General features: G+C 43.8%; 1 protein-coding gene across 1 annotated transcript; it reads right to left on the reverse strand.

Annotated features, from left to right (window-relative positions):
- Positions 1 to 499: 499 nt before the first annotated feature.
- efhd1 (EF-hand domain family, member D1) lies at positions 500 to 25759 on the reverse strand. Its single transcript, XM_085796731.1, has 4 exons — positions 25377 to 25759; positions 4215 to 4362; positions 2666 to 2800; positions 500 to 706 (listed from the first exon to the last, which is right to left on the reverse strand). The coding sequence occupies exons 1-4, from the start codon at positions 25757 to 25759 to the stop codon at positions 572 to 574; spliced, it is 801 nt and encodes a 266-aa protein (XP_085652857.1). The 3' UTR covers positions 500 to 571.
- Between the last annotated feature and the right edge of the window lie 271 nt (positions 25760 to 26030).

Genomic DNA, 26030 nt, shown 5'->3' on the forward strand with positions numbered 1-26030 from the left:
GGCGTGGCTCTTAGGGGGCGTGGCTCTGAGGGATATAAGGGCGGGGCTTCTCAGGGGGCGTGGCTCTGAGCTGGGTTAGGGGGTGTGGCTCTTTAGGGGTTTAGGGGGTGTGGCTCTGAGTGGGTTAGGGGGCGTGGCTCTTAGGGGGCGTGGCTCTGAGGGGATTAGGGGGTGTGACTCTTAGGGGGCGTGGCTCTTAGGGGGCGTGGCTCTGAGGGGATTAGGGGGTGTGGCTCTTAGGGGGCGTGGCTCTGAGGGGATTAGGGGGCGTGACTCTTAGGGGGCGTGGCTCTTAGGGGGCGTGGCTTTGAGGGGATTAGGGGGCGTGGCTCTAAGGGGGCGTGGCTCTGAGTGGATTAGGGGGCGTGGCTCTTAGGGGGCGTGGCTCTGAGTGGATTAGGGGGTGTGGCTCTTAGGGGGCGTGGCTCTGAGCTGGGTTAGGGGGTGTGGCTCTTAGGGGGCGTGGCTCTGAGGGGATTAGGGGGCGTGGCTCTTAGGGGGCGTGGCTTTTAGGGGATTGGGGGCGTGGCTCTTAGGGGGCGTGGCCCCGAGCCGGTCTGGACTGCGGCGGTCAGGAGCAGAAGGTGGACTGCAGCTGCTTGAACGCCGCTTGTCTCTGCTTCTTCTCCACTTCCTGCCTCTTCTTCTCCTCCTTCTCCTCTCGGATCTCGGCCTCGAACTTGCTGCCGACGGACAGAGCCTGGACCTGGGGGCGGGACAACGTGTTAGTCTGGGGACACGCTCAAAGGTCTTTGTCCTAATAATCATTCATTCATAATTAGCTAAATCATTTAACTAATTACCAGGCAGCACTTTACTAAAACGTGTAAATTGTTCGTTTATAAAAGAAATTGCGTGCGAGCCGCGTCCCTCCAGTTACAGCGCTTCAGCTGTGAATGTGTGTATGCGTGTAGGTGTGTGTGTGTGTTCCTCTCTCGCGCTCTGTTTAGATCAATTAACATAAACGTACACACTTTGGACTCTGGTATTTGTCAATCTCGGTATTTAATTTTGAAAATAGGTTTTATTTTGAAAATTGACCGGATTGTCTCGTGTTTCTTTGTACCCGCAGGTTTTTAAAGGTTTACCGCCGGGTAGTTACATTCTTTTTAGGAGATAATAGAGCTCTGTAAAAGAGAGTAACGATATGCATTGGTCCAATGGCAGCGCCTCCTGGTGGAGGAATTTGGGAATTGCAAAAGATCTCTGCATTGTTGGTGAACCCACGTTAAGAGCATCATTGAGGATCCTTTACAGATAAACATTAACACATAGGAGAGTAAAAAAAACAAAAGTTTTCTATGACTCAATCTACATTTTGTAATAAACAAATTCTAAGTATAATCTGATATGACCAAGACACCTAAAAACAAAAACACGGCCGTTTTCATCAATTTACAAGCCAGTGGGCAACACACATACATTGGAGTGAATGAGTTTTCTGGGATCTTTTGCAACACCCATATCCTGCCACTAGGGGCGTAAAACCCTTAAACCCTTAAACCCTTAAACCTTTAAACCCTTAAACCCTTACCACGGGAGTCAATGGAAGTATCGTTACTCTCTTACTCCAGTGCTCTAGGAGATAAATGTTGGTCTCAGTGATGAAATCTAACAGCTGTATCAGTAGCATTAGTTAGTGTGAATGTAAAGTGAAGCTTCCTGTGTGTATTGGACAGAAGAGCAGCGCTGCCTCGGGGCTCTGGAGCCTACGGACACAAACCACCACATTTACATCAACAAATACATGTTTTACTATCAACACATCAGTCTGCAGTAAGTCTGTTTAGGATTAGGATTTGTGGCAAAAGCTTGTCACGTCTGCTAATGTGAAAGCTGAAGGGGTGTCCCAATTCGTAGGGGTAGCTCCGTTTCAAGGGGCAAGGGTTAAAGGGATAGTTCAACATCAGGTTCGTTACCTTTAATTGTCGGTGCAAGCTATTCTTAGAACGGCGGAGCAGAGCCGTGAGCTGCTCAGAGCTACGCTACGGAGGCTCATTATGGGATTTCTTGGTTTCCCTCATCAAACTCATCAAATACACAATCCAACAACTCCACAACGCTCTGGTGGACAAGTTGTGAGCTGCACATTCACCACGCTATGAGATAACAACACAACGTTACCACACAGAGTTGTTTTAGAGGGAAATTCATGTAAAACCACTGATGCACGTTGCCTTCAGGGACAGTTTTTCATCATCAGTCTCTGTATTTCCCTCTACAACAACTCTGTGTGGTAACGTTGTGTTATTATCTCATAGCGTGGTGAATGTGCAGCTCACAACTTGTCCACCAGAGCGTTGTGGAGTTGTTGGATTGTGTATTTGATGAGTTCTAAAAACAGCTTGCACCGACAATTAAAGGTAACGAACCTACTGCTATGACTATAGGGATTATGGTGATGGGCCAATTTGACTAAATGTTGAACTATCCCTTTAAGGGATAGGGATGAAAATAAGAATTGGAATTCACCCCAAGTCTTTTCTAAATCGACTGAATACCGTGTCGTGTGTTCCCCCCCCAGAGACAAGGTCGTGTTTCTGTGTCTCTGCGAACGATGTGGTGAACAAGTGAACATGACACACACACACACACACACACACACACAGACACACACACACACACACACACACACACACACACACACACACACACTCTGCTCTACCTTGGCTTCAAAGAAGTCCTTGGCGCCCATGACGCCCTCGGTGGAGACGTTGATCTCTGAGAGCCGAGCCAGAGCCATGAGGCCGCTCTCCTCCTGCAGCTCTCCGGCCGCCGCGCGGTGGAAGATCAGCAGGAACTGGGGGGGGGGGAGAGGCACACGTCAGGGGGAGGGGGGGGGGCAGTCAGAGATGTGAAGGGGGCATCATGAACACATCAAGCTCCAGCACTTCTTTTCTCTGTGCTGATAGTAACTTCATTGAATTGGGTTGTTGGCCATGTCCAACCCCAACCTGTCAGGCCTCTAGGGGCCGGGGGGCGGGGTGGGGGGGGGGCCAGGGTCTTAGAGCCCAAATTTGTCACTGTCGTAATGCAAAGAGCGGGGTATATGCATTGCAAACCCAGAGGGGGTGAAAAAGGTGAGTAGCTAAACCCCTGTAGGGGGGTCTGGGGGCATCCCCCCCCCCAGAAAGTCTTTGTGATTTTAAAATGTGAGTGAAGCATTCTAGTGTACTCTGAGAAGAGGAGGGGGGGGGGGTCTACTACGGTCAAGATTTACAAAAATTTAGATTTAGTCTTATGAATACTAAAAAAGAGAAAAAGAGCAGAACATTTTAGAAAAGAACAGTGTCTCTTTTGCTGCAGAGCATTTAGTCAACTTGTAATATTCACATTTTTGAGTATATTAAAATGTGCTTTCTCAACTTCTAAAATTTGAATTTGAGGGGGCAGGACATTTATTTGCCCCTGCGTAGAGCCGGCCCTGGCACACGTTCATGTCACACACACGTTCAGAGGTTCATATGTCGTTCGTTAATCTCACTTAGAGTTTGTATCTTACACACTCGTTCACAGGACACCTTAGTTTTACAAAGTCCCGGTATCGGGACAGAATTGGGGAAGAAGACTGCCTTTCAGTTCTATGCCCCCCAAAAAGTGGAATAATCTACAAAACTGTCTGAAACTGGATCATCTTATTTCCTTAGATAGTTTTAAAAACATATTATCAAATGTTCTACAACCTGTATGTAATTGTGAATCATGACCTTGTTTATTGTATAATTGTGTTTTTGTAATCAGGGCGTCATTGAAAAAGGGAGTTCGCTCTCAATCGACCTTCCCTGAATAAATAAAGGAGAAATGAAAAAAAATGAAAATGAAAAAGCTCTTGTTCCTTGGAAACCTCTCTTAAATGATAATGAATCTTTGACATCTCAGCCTGATTGTGACGACTGAGCCCCCCCTATTTATTTATTTTAATTTCATTTATTTTATTATTGTTGGGGTTTTTGTTTTGTTTTGTTTTTTTCTTCTTTGCTCGTCTACTTTGTCATTCCCCTTATTCATGTATTTGTTGTATGTATCCTGTACTGTTTACATGTTATTGGATTCATAGAACTGTTCACCTTGAGTGGGTGGGGATTGTTGTATTGTGGGAGGGGTAACAAATGAATGGAACTAGTCTTCTCTGTCACGTTGTGCTGATATGTTGCTACTGTGGAATTGCTTCCAATAAAGAAAGTCATTAAAGAGGAAACTGGAAAAGCTCTGACCTCCCTGAAGCTGAGTTTTCCGTCGAAGTCCTCGTCCACCTCCTTGATCATGTTCTTGAGGCCCAGGTGGGTCTGAGGAGCGCCCAGCTTCTCCATCATCAGCTTCAGCTCCATCAGGTCGATGAACCCGTCTCTGCCGGTGTCGTAGCTGCCAACCAGAGGACCAGAACCAGGGTTAGCATCATTTCTCTACACCTTTAAAGCAGAACCAGGGCCGTTGCTATGAATTCTGGGCCCCCTTAAAGAATACTAAAGTGGGCCCCTCCCCCTAACTTTTCCTTTTTTTTTCTTAGACTACGTATGTATTATCGTTTTTTATTTAGCCTTCTTTGTTTTGATGCTAATGCAGCATTACACTGCAAAAACTCAAGTATCTTAGCAAGAATATTTGTCTTATTTCTAGTCAAAATGTCATTTCTAGTCAAAACAAATCTCATTCTACTTAAAATAAGACTCATCATATTAAAAGCAGCTTGTTTTTAGACACTTTTTACTTCTTGGGCCCATAAAAAACCCCAGTAGTCTAATCTTTGTATGACTGATTTATTCTGCGTAAGACCCTGACTAATAAATTAAATTAATAAAATTTCTTGTCCAAATGTCTCATTTCTAGTCAAAACTAATCTCTTTCCACTTAAAATAAGACTCATCACCTAAAAATTAACTTGTTTTTAGATCATTTTCACTTAAATTCACAATAAATAGAAAAATCTGCCAGTGAAAGCAAGTTTTTTGTGCTTGTAATAAGAAAAACTTGCTCCACTATCAGATTTTTTCGACTTATTCCAAGTGAAAATCTGCTTGAAAGAAGTAAAAAGTGTCTAAAAACAAGCTGCTTTTAATATGATGAGTCTTATTTTAAGTAGAATGAGATTTGTTTTGACTAGAAATAAGACAAATATTCTTGCTAAGATACTTGAGTTTTTGCAGTGTAATGCTGCATTAGCATCAAAACAAAGAAGGCTAAATAAAAAACGATAATACATACGCAGTCTAAGAAAAAACAAGGAAAAGTTAGGGGGAGGGGCCCACTTTAGTATTCTTTAAGGGGGCCCAGAATTCATAGCAACGGCCCTGTGTGTTATAATTAGTGTGTTATGATTAGGTAGCTATAGCCTACTAGGTCTGGTCTAAAAATACACAACAAAGACAGAGATAGATAGAAGTACAAAATGGGAAAATACAGTGCAACAGAGACAAATCCATGTTGCACAATGTGTAACCGGGACATAAAACACTTTAAAACTCGTCATGTTCCCTTTAATCCTGAGACTGCAATGACCTCTCTGCTGTTGTTTTATCATGTTTAATGTTTAGACTTTATTCTTCTCATTTTGCCTTTTGTACGGTGAACTACGGTGTCCTGAATAATAACCCTTTAGTTTTATTACTTGGAAAACTACCAGAAAACATCCAGAAGAATGATATATATATTTACTTTAAATAATAAGAGTAGCACTAATTAAACAAATTACAAGAAACTGGTTAAAAGATGATAATTTAAACAATTCTAAATGGAAGATATACAGTATGTAATGGAGAAAATAATTGAGAATTAGACATCAAGTTTGTGTTTTTGAAAAAAGATGAGAGGAGAAATGGGTGAGATATATAACAAAGGATGTGTAAAGTATCTTCAATTCTAAGTGATGTATTTTCTGTCGTACCTAGTACATATACTTTATGAAAATGTATCTATATTATTATTATTATTAAACTGATCTGGGTGCAGTGTCGCAGCAGCAGCTGAAGGGGGCGGAGTCAGTCCCGTCCCGTCCAATCAGGAGCATCCAGCTGCAGACAGCTGTCATCGCCAGCGGCAACGCCACGGCCAGATAGCAGCAGTATTTATAGAAGCTTTCAGCTCGCTTCAGAGTGTGTGTGTGTGTGTGTGTGTGTGTGTGTGTGTGTGTGTGTGTGTGTGTGTGTGTGTGGTGTGTGTGTGTGAGTGTGTGTGTGTGTGTGTGTATAATACATAGTGGAGTATCAGGCTGCTAACCCCACACAGACACTAATCTGTCCAGACCACAGGAACTAAAATCTGTCTTGTGTTATAACAGTAGAAAAAAAGAAATAGAATTAAGCAATATCACCCTCGAGGGTGCTTTAACGTCATCTGAGCACGACGCACACCCTCGAGGGGAATATTGCGATTATACAACAATTACCAACAAAATAAAGCGTATAATTAAATAAATATTCATGTTGATGGACGTTTTAATCTCAAAATTTAAAGTTTTTTGCGAGTGTGCTTCCCGTTTCCATGGAAACAAATGGGGTCTGACTAATAACTGAAACACAATCAGTCACGTCAGTAGACTCCTATGTGTAATGGAACCTAGTTCACCTCTACAGCAAATAGTCCGTACCTTAGTAACGACCTAGCAACAGAAATGATTTTCTAGTCCCAGTTGAGTGAACTCTGAGCTGACGTTCATGTTTTAACGCGGTCTCGGACTTTCCTGAACTAAATCAACACTGCACAAACTCGCCCAAGTTATGACAAAGATGCCGTTTTTTTCCTTTCACAGATGTAGCTTCTACAACCGCAAACTCTGCATGTAAATGAAGTTATAGCGCCGTGTCGCCGACACAGCTGATAGAGAAAGCCAAACGATTACTCCAGATTATTTAAAAGCCCAAAAGGTGCCAGCGAGAGAGAGAGAGAGAGAGAAACATACAGGTAATCACCTCCGTTTTATCCAATGAAATATTCAGCTCCAGGCCATATTTTAAAAAACATATTCACCACGATCACAACTCGTGTCTCCGACTTTGTAACGTTACTCACATGGGGACAATCCTCTCGAGTCGGCTGTAACGGGGAAGTTTACAATATATTAACAAAATATAAAATAACATAATTGTTCTATAAATGTGACTTTGGCAGCTGTCAGGAACAACCTACAGGAGGTCAATGTAGTTTGTGATTTATTTTCACGAGTAATAAATTACGTTTTTCAAAATAAAAGGGGGAAACACTGTAATTGTAACTGCTGCTAAACACCCTACGGAGGTTATTGTCTATCGTCTTAAATGTTTATCGTTTTTAAATGTCTGATTGTAAATTTATTTAATTATGTGTCATGGGACTACGGATGGAAATTAGCTCCCAGCTAAATCCGACATATTTACTGCAATTAAATGTTGTGTTTTCTTGTATGTTCATGAATATGTGAGGTCCCATTTCAAATAAACCTTTAAATAAAATAAAATAAAATAAAAATCCATGTTGCCATGGAGATGTGTAAACAACATGACATGGCGGAGTAATATTTTCAGTGATGAGTCAGCCGTGCTGTAATGCTGATTTGAGCACGTTCTAAATGTCTTATTGACCAATCAGATTGCTTGGTCGGAACTACTTGTTGTATAATATAAAATAAAACCAGTGCATTAGAGAGTTACAACACCATCCATTCATTCTAGAGGAAAACAAACTTGTACTTGACTGGCAACTATTATAAAAAACAAACAAACAGAGAAACTAACATCAATGTTGGTGTCGTAGGGGTGGGAGAAACAATCCATTCACATTAATATCGCAATATCTTTTTGGACGATTTTTAAATCGATTTCTTTTTCAAAAATGGATTTTTTTTTTCAAATTTCTTTTTTATTTAAAAAAAAATATTTGTGAACATCTTTCTTTCTACCCCCTTTCTCTGTCTTTTTACTCCCTTCTTTCTTTCTTTCCCTCTCTGTCACGGTGCTACGTCCATTCTCTTTACAGTCTATGGTGAGAACCAGTCTACAACTACAAAAACAACATTCTACCTCTTTCTATCTATCCCCTCTTTCTTTCTTTCTTTCTTACTGTCTTCTACCCCCTTTCTGTCTTTTTACTCCTTTCTGTCTTTTTACTCCTTTCTTTCTTTCTGTCTTTCTACACGCTTTCTCTGTCTTTTTACTCCTTTCTTTCTTTCGACCCCTCTCTATCTCCATCTATCTACCTCTTTCTATCTACCCCCCTTCTTTCTTACTTTCTTTCTTTCTTTCTGTCTTTCTACCCCCTTTCTCTGTCTTTTTACTCCCTTCTTTCTTTCTTTCTACCCCCTTTCTCTGTCTTTTTACTCCCTTCTTTCTTTCTTTCTTTCTTTCTTTCTACCCCCTTTCTCTGTCTTTTTACTCCTTTCTTTCTTTCTTTCTTTCTTTCTTTCTACCCCCTTTCTCTGTCTTTTTACTCCCTTCTTTCTTTCTTTCTTTCCTTCTTTCTTTCTACCCCCTTTCTCTGTCTTTTTACTCCCTTCTTTCTGTCTTTCTTTCTTTCTGTCTTTCTACCCCCTTTCTCTGTCTTTTTACTCCCTTCTTTCTTTCTTCCTTCCTTTCTCCCCCTCTCTCTCTGTCACGGTGCTACGTCCATCATCTTTACAGTGTATGGTCATAGAGTCGTAGTGTTTGATGTGAAGCCACGGTGACAGGTGAAGCAGCTCTCCTCCTCTACCTTCTCTCATCACTCCTCCTCTTCCTCTGTTATGGCGGCTGCAGCAGCTTCGAGGCTCGGTAGCGCCCCCTATAGGTTGGACTGAGGACTGGACCTTTTTATTTTTTTTTATATTCACTCAGACGTGTTCGTGGTGTGACTGTGTGCAACGAACCGTGACGGCACGGGAGCTCATCAACCTCGGATCTTTGAAAAGTCGTGTGACAGAAACTGGAGCAGCTTCACGCCACCGCACTTGTTCTTGTTTTAAAGGGATAGTTCACCCAAAATTGAAATTTCAAAACTCATCATCTCCTCCCCCTCATGTGGACTAAGCTTCATACCACCTGATCTTGTTTTAAAGGGATAGTTCGCAGCCTCAGTCCTGCTGGTTCCATCTTGTAATGTGTTTTATCTGTGTTGTAGTTGTTGCAACGTTCCCATGCTGCTGTCCTGGCCAGACTTCCCTTGGAAAAGAGGTCGTTGTGTCTCAACGGGACCGAACCGACCTGGTTAAATAATAGGGCTGGGACGATACGCTTTTCTCCCGATTCGATTCTTCTACGATTTTTTTGGATGGTGATTCGATTTAAATTGTGATTCTACGATATTGCTGATTCTCTCTATGATTTTTAGTCTTTAGCATTTTTAACATTTATCTGCACACAAACACTGTAGGAGGCTATACATGAACATACTCCATTATAAAGTGAACTTAAACCCTTTTCACAACCTGGACTCTCTGGATGTAAAAAAGGCGAACAAATGCACACTGCACAATATTTTAAAAAATCCCCCCTCCCCCAAAATAAAATGTCCAAAAAAATAAAGAATTTTTTTTTTAAAAAAGATAAAAAAATTTCAAAAAATAAAAAATCGATTTAAAAATCGTCAAAAAAGATATCGCAATATTTATGTGAATTGATTTTTTCTACTTTGTTGTAATGTAAACAAATGCACTTGGCCCGGAGGAGGAGGGGAAGCAACTAAAGGGCACTTCCCACTGGCTGGATGACAATGAAACACTACAGTCTCACTCAGTGTGGCAGTGGATGGTGTTTCCATGACAACACAGATTTGGTGTTTCCATGACGCCACAGATTCGGTGTTTCCATGACAACACAGATTCAGTGTTTCCATGGCAACACAGATTCGGTGTTTCCATGGCGTCCAGTAAATAAATCCCCACTACACCGCTGGTCTCAGATGAAACCAACTCATCACATGTCGTCATTCATCTGCATCCAGTCTGGTGGGGTGGGGTATTTGGGGGTATTAGGCGGGGGGGGGGGGGGCAGCATTCCAGCATTCCAGCAGCATTCCAGCAGCATTCCAGTCCCGGCAAAACAAAGGCTCTGTGGTCCGGCTCTTTGTGGGAGAAGAAGAATGTAGCAGCAGCTGATGCATCAGACCACTGACAGGACCAGGACCACTACAGTCCACTACAGTCCACTACAGTCCACTACAGTCCACTACGGTCCACTACAGTCCACTACAGTCCACTACGGTCCACTACGGTCCACTACGGTCCACTACAGTCCACTACAGTCCACTACGGTCCACTACGGTCCACTACAGTCCACTACAGTCCACTACGGTCCACTACAGTCCACTACAGTCCACTACGGTCCACTGCAGTCCACTACGGTCCACTACGGTCCACTACAGTCCTCTACAGTCCACTACGGTCCACTGCAGTCCACTACAGTCCACTACAGTCTACTACAGTCCACTACAGTCCACTACAGTCCACTACGGTCCTCTACGGTCCACTACGGTCCACTGCAGTCCACTACAGTCCACTACAGTCCACTACGGTCCACTACGGTCCACTACAGTCCACTACAGTCCACTACGGTCCACTACAGTCCACTACAGTCCACTACAGTCCACTACAGTCCACTACAGTCCTCTACGGTCCACTACGGTCCACTGCAGTCCACTACAGTCCACTACAGTCCACTACAGTCCACTACAGTCCACTACGGTCCACTACGGTCCACTACAGTCCACTACAGTCCACTACGGTCCACTACAGTCCACTACAGTCCACTACAGTCCACTACAGTCCACTACAGTCTACTACAGTCCACTACAGTCCACTACAGTCCACCACAGTCCACTACGGTCTACTACAGTCCACTACAGTCCACTACAGTCTACTACAGTCCACTACAGTCCACTACAGTCCACCACAATCAATCAATTTAATCAATCAATTTATTATTTAAAGTGCAAAATCACCATGGTACATGGTCTCAATACACTTCCCAGTAAAAACAACACCACAGTCCACTACGGTCTACTACAGTCCACTACAGTCCACTACAGTCCACTACAGTCCACCACAGTCCACTACAGTCCACTACAGTCCACTACAGTCCACTACAGTCCACTACAGTCCACCACAGTCCACTACAGTCCACCACAGTCCACTACGGTCCACTACAGTCCACTACGGTCCACTACGGTCTACTACAGTCCACTACGGTCTACTACAGTCCACCACAGTCCACTACGGTCTACTACAGTCCACTACAGTCCACTACAGTCCACTACAGTCCACTACAGTCCACCACAGTCCACTACAGTCCACTACAGTCCACTACGGTCCACTACGGTCTACTAGAGTCCACTACAGTCCACTACAGTCCACTACAGTCCACTACAGTCCACTACAGTCCACTACAGTCCACTACAGTCCACTACAGTCCACTACAGTCCACCACAGTCCACTACGGTCTACTACAGTCCACTACAGTCCACTACAGTCTACTACAGTCCACTACAGTCCACTACAGTCCACCACAGTCCACTACAGTCCACTACAGTCCACTACAGTCCACTACAGTCCACTACAGTCCACTACAGTCCACTACAGTCCACTACAGTCCACTACAGTCCACCACAGTCCACTACGGTCTACTACAGTCCACTACGGTCCACTACAGTCCACTACGGTCTACTACAGTCCACTACAGTCCACTACAGTCCACTACAGTCCACTACAGTCTACTACAGTCCACCAGAGTCCACTACAGTCCACTACAGTCCACTACAGTCCACTACAGTCCACTACGGTCTACTACAGTCCACTACAGTCCACTACAGTCCACTACAGTCCACTACAGTCCACTACAGTCCACTACAGTCCACTACAGTCCACTACGGTCCACTACAGTCCACTACAGTCCACTACAGTCCACTACAGTCTACTACAGTCCACTACAGTCCACTACAGTCCACTACAATCCACTACAGTCTACTACAGTCCACCAGAGTCCACTACAGTCCACTACAATCCACTACAGTCCACTACGGTCCACTACGGTCCACTACGGTCCACTACGGTCTACTACAGTCTACTACAGTCCACTACGGTCCACTACAGTCTACTACAGTCTACTACAGTCCACTACAGTCCACTACAGTCCACTACAGTCTACTACAGTCCACTACGGTCCACTACAGTCCACTACAGTCTACTACAGTCCACCAGAGTCCACTACAGTCCACTACAGTCCACCAGAGTCCACTACAGTCCACTGCATTCATCTACAGTCCACTAGAGTCCACTAGAGGACTCCAGTCCACCAGAGTCCACTAGAGGACTCCAGTCCACTACAGTCCACTACAGTCCACTACAGTCCACTACAGTCCACTAGGCAAGGCAAGGCAAGGCAATTTTATTTGTATAGCCCGTTTTTACAAACAGTTTGTCTCAAAGGGCTTTACATGGCATCACAACAACATCCTCTGTCCTTAGACCAGGGGTCTCAAACTCCCGGCCCGGGGGCCACATCCGGCCCGCGGCCCCCCCACATCTGGCCCGCGTCTTGACGTGAAAAGTAGGAAAGGCTCAAAGTTAATGCCTTAATGCAAAATGCTTTTAACGGCCCTATTTTTTTTATGCGCAATTAATGCGCTAACCTCGGGCCTCCGTAGTTTGGGGAAACAGAGAAGCTGCTTCTCCAGACGTGATCACAGGTAGGCTGTGTGTGTGTCTGTGTGTGTGAGTTACTACGGTTACCGCGACGCTCCCGTCCCCCGGATATTTCTGCAGCTGGATTCACATGATCCGGTCTGAGACATGAAACTCATGGACTGAGGAGTCGTCCTGCCTCTGCACGTCACACCGACGGTCGTACATTTACTGTGAGGACTCGCTCTGCTCCGTGGTCCCGGTGTCTCAACGTTACACAAACACTGATAATCCACTGCAACATGTTGCTGTTGCTGTTGTTGTTGTGGTTGTGCGCGACGTAGCGCTGCCGCTTCGACTAGCGAGTTTTTTTTTTTCCCCCAATCTCCCGTTCATTCAGCTGGTGAGGGAGGGAGGGAGGGAGGGAGGGAGGGGGGTGGTGTGTGTGTGCGTGTGGGAGTGGAGGGGGGGGTGCTTATGATGCAGAAAACCTGCATATGTTTTTTCTCCTCATGTTCCTACACTAGAGAACTTGTTCTTCTTGTCACCAAACGAGGCTGCTCTCTCTCTCTGACAGCTGATAATACCAAATACCATGAAAATGGTATTTGGAAGCATGGAAAGCATAAGAAACATCCAGATCTGGATGTTTCTTTTGCTTTCCATTCATCTTGCTGGTATTTCAAGCAAAAAAGAAAAATACTATGTGATTAACTCAGGAAATTAAAGGATTACAAATTTTAATCGTTTGACAGCCCTAATTATCTTACAATATTTGAAAATAAACCCCGTTTTCAGAAATAAAAAAAAAAAAAAAAAAAAAAATTATATTCGTCTTGAAAACTTTAGTGGCCCTCCACTGAGATGACAGTGCCAGCAGTGGCCCCCAGCTCATTTGAGTTTGAGACCCCTGCCTTAGACCCTCACATCCACTGAGGAAAAACTCCATGGAAAACCCTTTTAACAGGGAAAACCAGGAGAAAGCTCAGGGTGAGCAACAGAGGAGGGATCATCACCCAGGACAGAGATGTTGTTACAGACAAGAAAACAGTTTATGACACAGAATGTGTGAAATAGTACACACTACAGTCCACCAGAGTCCACTACAGTCCACTACAGTCCACTACAGTCCACCAGAGTCCACTAGAGTCCACTACAGTCCACTACAGTCCACTAGAGTCCACTACAGTCCACTACAGTCTACTAGAATCCACTACAGGACTCCAGTCCTACAGGTGTGAACAGCTCCTGGATTAAAGAAACGCTGACACCAGCTTGACAGGGAAGAGAGCGTGTGATCCACCTGGGCCTCGTCCTAATCCACTAAAACTAATCAGTCTGGACCACGTCACCGCTGAGTCAGCAGCTTTAGGGACCGAGGTGGAGACAAGACATGACACCCAGCTGCTAGTCAGGGTGGCTGCACCCGACCGCTAGTCAGGGTGGCTGCACCCAGCCGCTAGTCAGGGTGGCTGCTAGCGGCTGCACCCGACCGCTAGTCAGGGTGGCTGCACCCGACCGCTAGTCAGGGTGGCTGCACCCGACCGCTAGTCAGGGTGGCTGCTAGCGGCTGCACCCGACCGCTAGTCAGGGTGGCTGCACCCAGCTGCTAGTCAGGGTGGCTGCACCCAGCCGCTAGTCAGGGTGGCTGCACCCGACCGTTAGTCAGGGTGGCTGCTAGCGGCTGCAGGCTGCTGCATAAAGACACGTCGAATAGTCAACAAAAATCTCTCCTTTCTGCAATAAGACTTTTGTTATCAGGATGTTTTGCAGCCAAATGAAAGCTGCTCCACATCAGCAGCTGCACCGGCCCCCTGAGAGAGGGAGGGGTATGATGAGACGGTGATGTACTGGGATCACAGTCTGCAGCCGTATCAGTCATTAGACAGCCAGCTCACAGCTCAGCTCGCTGCCTCAACGCTACGTCGCCCACTCAGAGAAATACCCCCAGTTCCAATCAGCCCCCTGAAGACTCCTTAAAGCCCTGACCCCTCACTGACTGACCTGAGATCAGCTCTAAGTGACAGAGTGTGAGAGTGTGTGAGGGTCCAGATGCTGTAAACATGAATGGAACAGCACTTACACACTCTCACCACACGTTACCTTGACAACAACATGTTGTTGACTCCGGTCTTGGGCCGATAATTTACCGTACTTTCAACACGCACAAGGTGTGTGAGGGGGACGGACTCAAAACTAAATGTTCCTGGATCAGATCTGATCAAATCATCATCAATAATCACAAACTGCACGTTAATACTGACAGGAAACTGCTTCTTTTCTTTTTATTTCTTTCTTTCTTTTTTTTGGTTGTTGCTCCTGTCCATTAACAATAAAGAGACTGGCGGAGCTCTCTCTGACTACGTGTGGTAATTTACTTTTTTTTTTTTTTTTACACTTGCGTTCCGACGGCACAACGCTATGAACTGTGGGTAATTCCCCTACCCAAAGTCAGCATCGGTGCTGACTTACGGTGAGTTGGTTAGGTCCAAATAAAAACTGTGTTTTTCCTGGAAAAAATTATACTATAGCAAACAATGGAACTGTGTATTTATTTTTTCAGGTAAAACTTCTTTTAGGCCGTGAAAATAGGCAGTTTCTTTGGGTCTGTTCACAACACTGTATGTTGTAAATCTCTGGGCAGGGCTATTATGGGCTGGCGTTGCTAACGGGAGGAGTGCAGAGAGTCTTCTACTGCAATTAAAGTACTTAGGGGCTATTTGGAGATCATACAACCACACTTTAAAAAAATGATACTATCCCTTTAATGACGCGACTAGCACTAGTATATTTCTATGCACCTACAACAACATGGACGTATGGACAACGTAACATTTACATCTTTGATACGTCAGTGACCCAGATCTTTTACACCCGATTCCCATCCGTTGGAAATGACATGATAGACTATCCTAGTTATAGAGGTTATAGTACGGGTTGGTTATAACCCTAACCCTATCATTTCACTGCAATGATCTTGTGTTGTTGTATGTGACGAATAAATCATCTATCTATCTATCTATCTATCTGTCTGTCCAGGGTTTCCCGCAGCTCTTTCCTGTTAAGGCGGCCGCCTTAACAACAAAGAGCTGCCGCCTAAACTAATGTCTTAAAAAAAAAAAAATGTAGCGATATTCGCCGCCGCCGCCGCCCCCCCCGTCGGACGATGGCCGCATCCTCTCACACCAGTGTTGGGCAGTAGCGACGTTACTACAAGTAGCGGCGTTAGTAACTTAACTACATTTCTCAGTAGCGTGGTCGTAGCGTCGCTGTTTTCTACATCAAATAGCTTTTCAGTAGTTAAGCTATTTAATTGATCAGTAGCGCGGTAGCGTCCACAGAAGCTACATTTCCCCAGGCATTTCTAGACCTTAAACGCACCGCTTCCATGTGACGTCATGTACGTATCTGCTGATGCCCATCTGCTGCAGCGGAGCGCAGCACACAGCAGGTGACAGAGGAGGAGGGATAGTTAAGTTCGTGAATTAGGGTGACCAGGTGTCCGGCTTTAGGCCGGACAGTCCGGATTTTCAATGCCTTGTCCGGCGTCCGGCGCAGCCTCAAGCCGGACGCTTATTTGTCCTCCTTTTTGGAGTTGCACCTGAACGCAACGCTGCATATGGTCCAATGGTGTAAGACTTTCGGTTAAAAAAAAAAAGCTTGGTTAAAAATGATTGGCTAAAAGCGGTGTCACTCGATTTCTCATTGGTTGAAAATGTAAACAAGCCGCCCCCTGTTTCCGTGTGCTAGCTGTGTCGCTCATCTCATTAACTGAATGTTAACAAGCCGATAAAACGGACCTCATTCAATGCCGAATGGTCAAAAGAGCGCACGCTTGTGAGCAAAAGTAGCAAAGACGATTTGCATGCGTATTGCACACTTTGTTGTGTTAGCACACAATGAAAAGCGGCCATTCGAAGGCATCACGCCGGTGCTTTTTCCCCCTTTTTTTCCCCCCTGAGCTGCTGCAGCAGGTGAAGGTGGATTTTGCTGAGGGCTGAGGCCGTATTGAAGAACAGGATACTGAGGACAGGGACTTACATCAGTTAAAATACAGGTGGACTGCAGCTGCACACACACACATACATAAACACAAATACACTGCAGACATGTCCCCAAAGGACTGAATCACTGTGGAATACACTGTGGACTTTTCAGTTCAATATTCACCCGTTTATGGTGGTTTTTTTTCTTACTGTCTTTTGTTGTTTACATAAAAAAAGTTCTATATGCTTATTAATATTAAGTGGAATGTGTATTTGTGGCCTGAATTTTTTTCCGGCACATGTACCACATTGGACAAAAGTGTCTGTGTCAGACATAAAGGTTAAGGCCATAAATGTTCTGCTTTGTGGCGCTGCACTTTTCAAGACAGCTGTAGGCTATTGAATAGAAATACTGTGAACAAATACTTTTCGCCTTCTCAGGAATATTTTTTCCTCTTCTGTTACACATACATGATATCATAGATACATTGTCTTGTGTTGAACAGAGTATCTCAGAATCATTGTATCATGATACCATCGTTATCATGTACTAGGCCTGGGACGATAATAAATTTTGCTGGACGATATATTGTCCCACAAATTATTGACAATAAACGATATTATTGACACATTTTTTTGAGAACAAATTAACCACTAATATAATAATAATATTTCATAATAATGCAAGTAGACCCTTTTAAATGCGATAAACTTTTATTTCTCATGAGTATTTTTTATTTAACCATTGTAATTGGAATGACAAGAACTTATAGCTACTATCCTAAATAAATAAAATAAACAAAAAATAATAAACAGTGCAGTGCAGCTCTTTTGTTAAGTTACACACCTGAAGCTCCACTTTTCATTCAAACAAACTGACTTCCACAGATGTAAGATTTCATCAATGAGACTAGCATTTATCTCCTAAAAACTATTAAACCAGCCGGCGGTAAACCTCTAAAAACCTGCTGATAAGTTTTCTTAGTCGTTTTCTCCCCCAATGACGGAGGTTGACCGGCCAGTGAGCTGCTGCTGCCTGTGGGAAGCCCGGGAAGCCCCGCTCCTCCTGCTCGCTGCTACCACATTAGCTCCAAAAACGTGGGAGGAAATCTCCCAACAGTCGATATGTGGATAAACTGACCACAGACTGGGGGTCTAAACTGTGACTTTCTGGCATGAAAAAATATTAAAACTTTAAAAGGTGACGTGTTAACAGCGCGGCAGCGAGAATTACGGTAAAATAGCTTTTAGCTGCTTAGCTTTACAGCTAGCGCTGCCAAATGCATTCTGGGAAACAAAGATCCTGGATGACTGAAAAGAGGGTTCACTCCTTTCATTCTTCAAAACAAACGGCCCAGCTGCTGAGACCGATGCACAGAGTGAAGCCTCTTGTCATCCAGCCTGGTTGGAGGCCAGAGACCAGGAAAACAAATACGTGCGCATGCACATGGCGATTTATCGAGGCCGGAAAAACTATCGAGTTCATTTTCATTTATCGTGCGATTAATTGATTTATTGATTATCGTCCCAGGCCTATCATGTACACAATTGTATTGTTGTGGGGAGTACACTAGAGTTGTATGTTGCAATTTTTATTTCCTCACTAAATGCTGCAAAGTGTCCTCCTTTTTGGTGTTGTGGAAATGGCCACCCTATCGTGAATCAGAGCCGTAGCTGGACTATGAGCTGGACAACTTTATCGCTGCACAGCGACCGCGCGCACCGTTGCACGTCGCTCCAAGAGCCCGGTGCGTCCGGTCTGCAGCGGAGACACGGCCACTGAGAGGCTGAGTGAGGGGACCGTTACCGTAGGAACGCACCTTTTAATGAATCAAACCAAACACCCTGAACAGCATGCTGAGTACGAGAGGGAGAGACGGCTGCAGCAGTTAAAACGAAAGCTCCTCGTCCCAGCATGTCGCCCACTCCGTCCGTGGCCGACGTCTTTTAAAACAGTGTTTCCCAACCTTGGGGTCGGGACCCCACGTGGGGTCGCCTGAGATTCAAATGAGGTCGCCTGTAATGTCTAGTAGCCTAATTGATGAATTTAAAAAAAATCTGACCAAGAAAGGTTAGGAACCACTGTTTGAAAAGACACTGGGTTTTTTTGGAATGTACTTGCATAGATCTTTCAGCACTCACAATGGGCCGATATAAATGAAAAACTTTATTTAACTTCTAAAAAAAATAGCTTTGATGTAGCTAAGCTACTTTTGTCATTTTATTGTAGCGTAGCTTGCTACATTTCTCTGGTGGGTAGCTTCAGTGTAGTGAAGCTTCATTTCATGTAGAGTAACTTGTAGCTTAGCTCACTACATTTTCCAAGTAGCTTGCCCAACACTGTCTCACACACATACACACCACAGAGAAGCGTGCATGCATAACAGCAGCGCGTGTTGAAAGCGAAACTTAATACGGCGCGGCGCGGTGCGCCCCCCCGACAATCGGTCCGCTCCCCCCCCCCCCGTCGACAGGTCAGACACCACCTTAACTAACAAATTTTCTGGGGGAAACACTGCTGTCTGTCTGTCTGTCTGTCCGTCCGTCCGTCCGTCCGTCCGTCCATCTATCTATCTATCTATCTATCTATCTATCTATCTATCTATCTATCTATCTATCTATCTATCTATCTATCTATCTATCTATCTATCTATCTATCTACCTATCTATCTATCTATCTATCTATCTATCTACCTATCTATCTATCTATCTATCTATCTATCTATCTATCTATCTATCTATCTATCTACCTATCTATCTATCTATCTATCTATCTATCTATCTATCTATCTATCTACCTATCTATCTATCTATCTATCTATCTATCTATCTATCCATCTATCTATCTATAGAGGTTGATACATGTTCAGTCGTTCTATTCTTCAGCGATGACTCGGGGCTCTCACAGACAGACAAAGGGAGCTGGTTAAATCCAGCACAGAGCTGAAAACGTGAACTGCTCCTTTAAGCGGAGGAGGAAAGTGGGTCAGCGGGCGGCGGTCGCCGTGGGAACGTGGACCGTGTGAATGGGATCAGTGCAGCAGAAGAAGAACAAGAAGAAGCGCCACCAAAGAGATGGGAGGAGACTCAATCTGGTCCACGAGGCGTAACCGGGGGCAACGGAGGACCAGGAGGAGGCGTAACCCGGGGCAACGGAGGGCCGGGAGGAGGCGTAACCCGGGGCAACGGTCGACAGCGTGAGGATCCACCGGCGAAACAACCACTCACTACAGACGGTGATAAACTCCGTCAGAGCAGCTCGGCCAATCAGATGATGACCTCACTCTGTCTCCATGATGACCTCATCATCCCCTCCCTCCCCCTCCACTACATCCCATAGACCAGGGATCCTCACTGTTTTTTTCACAAGAGCCTCACTGCAAAAACTCTAAATCTTTCCAAGAATATTTGTCTTATTTCTGGTCAAAACTAATCTCTTTCCACTTAAAATAAGACTCATTACCTAGAAATTAACTTGTTTTTAGATCATTTTCACTTGTTTCAAACAAATTTTCACTTGAAATAAGTAGAAAAATCTGCCAGTGAAAGGAAGTTTTTTTGTGTTTATAATAAGAAAGAAAAACTTGCTCCACTATCAGATTTTTCTACTTATTTCAAGTGAAAATCTGCTTGAAAGAAGTAAAAAGTGTCTAAAAACAAGCTGCTTTTTATGTGATGAGTCTTATTTTAAGTAGAATGAGATTAGTTTGACTAGAAATGACATTTTTGACTGGAACTAGGACAAATATTCTTGGTAAGATTTTGAGTTTTTGCAGTGTGCAAAGTCAAGGGGAGAGCCATTTTTGCGACAACATACTAAGTCACCTTTGCAAATGTGCATTTCTACATATAAATTGGACATCCCACAAAAAAAGAAACAACACAGCCAATACATTTTCATTTAAATTATAAGACCATGTTTACCTTAATAGTCTACTTGCCAACAATGAGTACCCGGAAATGTTGAGTACCCCAAAGTTTTATGTTAGAAATAGATAGTATGGGTCCCCAGTATTCAGAAACTGCCGGATGCTAACTTATATATATTGGGCAATTAGCATAACAGACACAATTAGCATAAATTAGCATAATTGCCTATATGGGCAATATTTCAACAAAATTGACTTGGCTGATCTGGGCAATATATAATATAATATATAATATATAATTCAAAATTCAAAATGGCTGTCTAAACCGGAAGTGACCAGATTTTAACCGCCAGTGGGACGATTTTGATGGATTTCAAAATCTGGTCATCGGTTTAGACAGCCATTTTGAATTTTGAAAATGTCAGAAATGGATTCAGCATCATCAATAACCCCTAAAACCACTCCAATATTGCCCAGATCAGACAAGCAGTTGTTGAAATATTGCCCATATAGACAATTATGCTAATTTACATACTATATATTTCTAACATAAAACTTTGGGGTACTCAACATTTCCGGGTACTCATTGTTGGCAAGTAGACTATAATACTGGGATGAGCGGCAGCTGGGCATGCATGTCCTTGACTTTCTTTATGTTGTATTTGTAGTTTGTTGTTGCAATCACAGTGAGGGTTTGTTAGGGTTCATGCCACACAGAACAAATAAAAGTCTTGTCTTGTCCACTTGTCTTGAAATGTTCTGTGCTCATCTTGTATGCTACACCTGCTGTTTGCCTTCATCCCCTCTCTGGTGTCTTCCTGCTGGTTTTTGTTTGCTGCTTCCTCAGACTTATTTTCCTCACCCACTCCACTATTCGTTACAACACCGTGTGTTTGTCCGTCTGGTTTCTGAGCTGGTTTCTGTCCTTTTTCTTGTTAAAAACGGCCCATCACGCTGGCTAGTGGAGCTATCGTAGCCTAGCTGCCTGCAAACGTGCGCTGCCACATGGCCTGCCGGCTGCGTTGCCAGGTTTGACAATGCCCCCTTTAGGGATCATCAAAAATACTTCCTTTCACCTTCATTATTTGGGTGAAGGGAGAAGTAGATTCGGATGTTTGTGTTTTTGTAGTGCAGTGTTGTATGTTTATTGTTTATGTGGCACATTTGAAAAAATGTATTGGCTGTGTTACCACATAGGAAGCTACCACGGAGCCACCAGTTATAGCTTGACGAGCCGCATGTGGCTCGCCAGCCGCGCAATGAGTAACACTGATAGACGATGTAGGGAACAACGGGAACGACGGGAGGAGAATTCAGACGCGCCCAGAATCATGTAAACAAACCATGGATGTATGAAACAAACCAGACACATAAAATAAAATAATAAAAACCGACACTTGCAGGAACATTTGAGGATGTGATTCTGTGTGGTTGTGTTTCTCTACAATAAACTGTTGAAATATCTGAAGTTTGGTTTGGTCGACTGCTGTTGTGTGTCCGTTAACGGCTCTGTGGCTATTAGCTTAGCTCGTTAGCTGGTATTTCCTCCATATTCTACTACAGTTTCTTTAGCTATTAGCTTAGCTGGTTAGCTGTGGCTATTAGCTTAGCTCGTTAGCTAGTATTTACTCCATATTATAGTTTCTTTATCAGATTGATTTAACGCTGCCTGTTGTTGTTGGGATGCTGCTGCCCAACTCCTGCTGCTCAGGCAAACGGAGCCAAGAGTTTACTGCTAAATAACCTAAAGAAATCCTAGCTAACATGCTAATTAGCTTGCTGCTCGTCTTCTCTGGCAAAACACGGCTGCATTGCATTGTGGGATACATACGGGGGTAGAAAGTAGTGTACATCGCTTGTTCACTCAGTTTTGTTGTCAGTTTTGTACTTGAAAGAGTAAAATTTGAAACTGAAATTTCAAGTTTTGATCTTGAATTTTGAAAATACATCGACATATTTAAAATAAAAATAAATGTAGCTACAAAACGTTTTTTCAGGTTAAATATAATTATGATCAGCTCTGGTAATTCTGTTGAATAAATCGTTCATTTTCATATTTCACTTTCGTCCTGTTTCTTTCAGTTGCATGTTTTATCTTTTCAGATTCAGATCTTAGTTTTTTACAGTTTCAGATCTTTCTTGTGTTTTCTCCTCCTCTTCCTGCTTCTCTCCTGGACTCTGAAGCCTCCGACACAAAACACATTTCACTGGCTAGATCACGGTCAAAAGGCTGAAACTGTAAAAGAAAAAGAAAAAAAAACTAAGATCTGAAACTGTAAAAAAAAAAAAAAACTAAGATCTGAAAATGTAAAAAATAAAAATAAAAACTAAGATCTGAAACTGAAAAGATAAAACATGCAACTGAAAGAAACAGGATGAAAGTGAAATATGAAAATGAACGATTTATTCAACAGAATTACCAGAGTTGATCATATTTATATTTTACCTGAAAAAACGTTTTGTACATTTATTTTTATTTAAAATATGTCGATGTATTCAAGATCAAAACTTGAAATTTCAGTTTCAAATTTTACTTTTTCAAGTATAAAACATTTGACTCTAATTTAGCTCCATACAATGGGGTTCCAATGGAGACCGTTTCCTCTGTTTGACTCTTTCATTCAAACATTTACAGGTAAAGAAACGTCTCTACGTTTAGAACCAGAACTACACAACATTCAGTTTCAGTAAATATTTGATTAGTAGTAAACCCAGCTCCAGATACAAGAAATCACAGTTAAAGGGATAGTTCACCCAACATTCAAATTTCAAGAAAACAAACAACACCACTCGTCTGTCTATCTTTTTCTCTTTCTCCTTCTTCTTTGCTTATCTTTTCTTTTTTAAACATTTTCTTAAACTGAGACATACTTGTACAATTTTTAAATTCCTTGCTTTGTGAATGCCGTAGTTTTACACCTGCAACAGAAATACACATTTGTTTTAAGCTTAACCTTGCAAATGTATGTTTGAAATCAAGCTTCAGTCTGTTTTATCCTCTTCCGCTACAAACAAGCTTAAAATATAGACTTATTTCAGTTTTTTCAGCATGGAGGTATTGGGATGTTTTTTGGTGCGTCTTTTTGGACAGAAACCCAAACAGCTCATTACCAGAAGAACATTTACAAAACTTGTTCAAACTGGAGGAAGAGGATAAAACAGACTGAAGCTTGATTTCAAACATACATTTGCAAGGTTAAGCTTAAAACAAATGTGTATTTCTGTTGCAGGTGTAAAACTACGGCATTCACAAAGCAAGGAATTGAAAAATTGTACAAGTATGTCTCAGTTTAAGAAAATGTTTAAAAAAGAAAAGATAAGCGTCTACAAAAAAGAAGAAGGAGAAAGAGAAAAAGATAGATAGACGAGTGGTGTTCTGTTTGTTTTCTTGTCACAACTATGTTTCATCATCTTTAACATTTTGAAATAGGATATAATATTGGTGTTGAAGTAAGCCAATGTAATTATAACAACAGAGAGGGGCAGGTACTATAAGTTTTCTTCATCCTGCTCCTCTTCATTCATGGTGACAATGTGCAGCTACATTATGTCATTTTGTGCAACCTTGTGAAGAATGTACACCATGAATAAATAGAGGAATAAACCAAAATGAAATGAAATAATGAGTGAAATTTGAATATTTTGGGTGAACTATCCTTTTAATCATGATTCAGAGGAACTAGGTCTGGACCCTGGACCCTACTGTGTGTGTGTGTGTGTGTGTGTGTGTGTGTCAGGGGATGAGTGAATCATGGTGTTTGACCTTCAGTCAGCTGATCTCAGGTCAGATACAGACGACAAACATCAGAGGAAACAGAGGAATCTAATTATGAGTTAGAAGTTTTGACTCTTTCATTCAAACATCTACAAGTAAAGAAACGTCTCGACCCGTTCATCCATTCATCCATTCATCCATTCATCCATTCATCCATTCATGTCGACACGGAGCACAAAGACCAGAACCAGTTCTTTCAGTTGAAGTAAAGGGTCATTCCACCTCTCTGAAACCAAACCACATTTACATTTCATTCGGTTTGGGCCATTTCTGTTTATTCTGACTGAGCCGTTTAAATACGGAGCATCTTCATCTGGGGGGGGGGGTCAGTGATGGTCTGCTGAGTGAGTGAATCATGGTGCTTGACCTTCAGTCAGCTGATCTCAGGTCAGATACAGATGATGACAAACATCAGAGGAACAGAGGAATCTATTACAGACCAGCTGCTTCTGGAGGAAAACACCTGAGTGTTCATGTGTTCATGTGTTCATGTGCATTTCTCCTGGTTTTCCCTGTTAAAGGGTTTTCCATGGAGAAAGACCCTCACATCCACTGATGTGGACAGAGGACAGAGGATGTTGTTATTATGGGATGTAAAGCCCTTTGAGACAAACTGGTGGTAGAAACGGGCTATACTAATAAAATTACAGTTTTTCTTTTAACTCTGTTGATTAGTGGTGCACTGTCCCTATGAAATAAACTGATACATGAAATGAAATGAAATAACCTCTCTGGGTCTGGTCTGTATCTGGGTCTAGGTCTAGGACCAGGTCTGGTTCTGGGTCTGGTTCTGGGTCTAGGACCAGGTCTGGTTCTGGGTCTGGTTCTGGGTCTAGGACCAGGTCTGGTTCTGGGTCTGGTTCTGGGTCTAGGACCAGGTGTAGGTCTAGGTCAGGTATCTGGGTCTAGGTCTGTATCTGGGTCTAGGACCAGGTGTAGGTCCAGGTCTGTATCTGGGTCTAGGACCAGGTCTGTATCTAGGTCTGGGTCTAGGACCAGGTCTGGGTCTAGGGTCTGGTTCTGGGTCTAGGACCAGGTCTGGTTCTGGGTCTGGTTCTGGGTCTAGGTCTGTATCTGGGTCTAGGTCTGTATCTGGGTCTAGGACCAGGTCTAGGTCTGTATCTGGGTCTAGGTCTGTATCTGGGTCTAGGTCTTGGACCAGGTCTAGGTCTGGGTCTGGGTCTTACCGTCGGAACATCGCCTCCATGTCCTTGATCTGGCGGCGGGAGAACTCCTTGAACTCGGTGTAGGGGTTGAAGACGCGGTTGGGCCGCGGGTTGGCGGCGCCCTGCTGCAGGTCCAGGCGGCGGCTCAGCGCGGCCCCCAGCTCGGACTGGGAGGACTGGGAGGACCGGTCCCCCTGCTGGGATGGAGAGGAGGGAGAGGAGGATGGAGGGTCTGGAGAGGAGGAAGCTGCAGCCTCCACGGCCTCCCGGGCTCTGGGCTCCGCTCTGGGCTCTGGACCGGGATTCGGACCGGGACCCGGTGTGGACTCTGGTCTGGACTCGGCCTCCTGCGTAGCGGCGAGCCGCGACTGCAGCTTCCTCGCCAGCTCGTCTGATGCCGCCATGAGGAGAGGCTACTGCTGCTGCTGCTGCTGCTGCTGCTGCGGGGAACTGGAGCAGCTAGAGGATTAACCAGGACCTGGGTCAAGCTGCTGCTGCAGGGATAAACCACTTCCGGCCCCGGCCTTTCACAATAAGAGGCTGAGAGGAGGAGGACTAGAGCACTGCTGTAAAAGAGAGTAAGGACAGCACTGGTCCAATGGAAGCGCCTCCTGGTGGAGGAATATGGGTATTACATTAAGTCGGTGCATATTCTCATTAGTCCAGGTCATAGTG

This window comes from Trachurus japonicus, chromosome 13 (genome assembly GCF_045865225.1).
Source record: "Trachurus japonicus isolate A0001 chromosome 13, Traja_1.0".
NCBI classification, from domain to species: domain Eukaryota; kingdom Metazoa; phylum Chordata; class Actinopteri; order Carangiformes; family Carangidae; genus Trachurus; species Trachurus japonicus.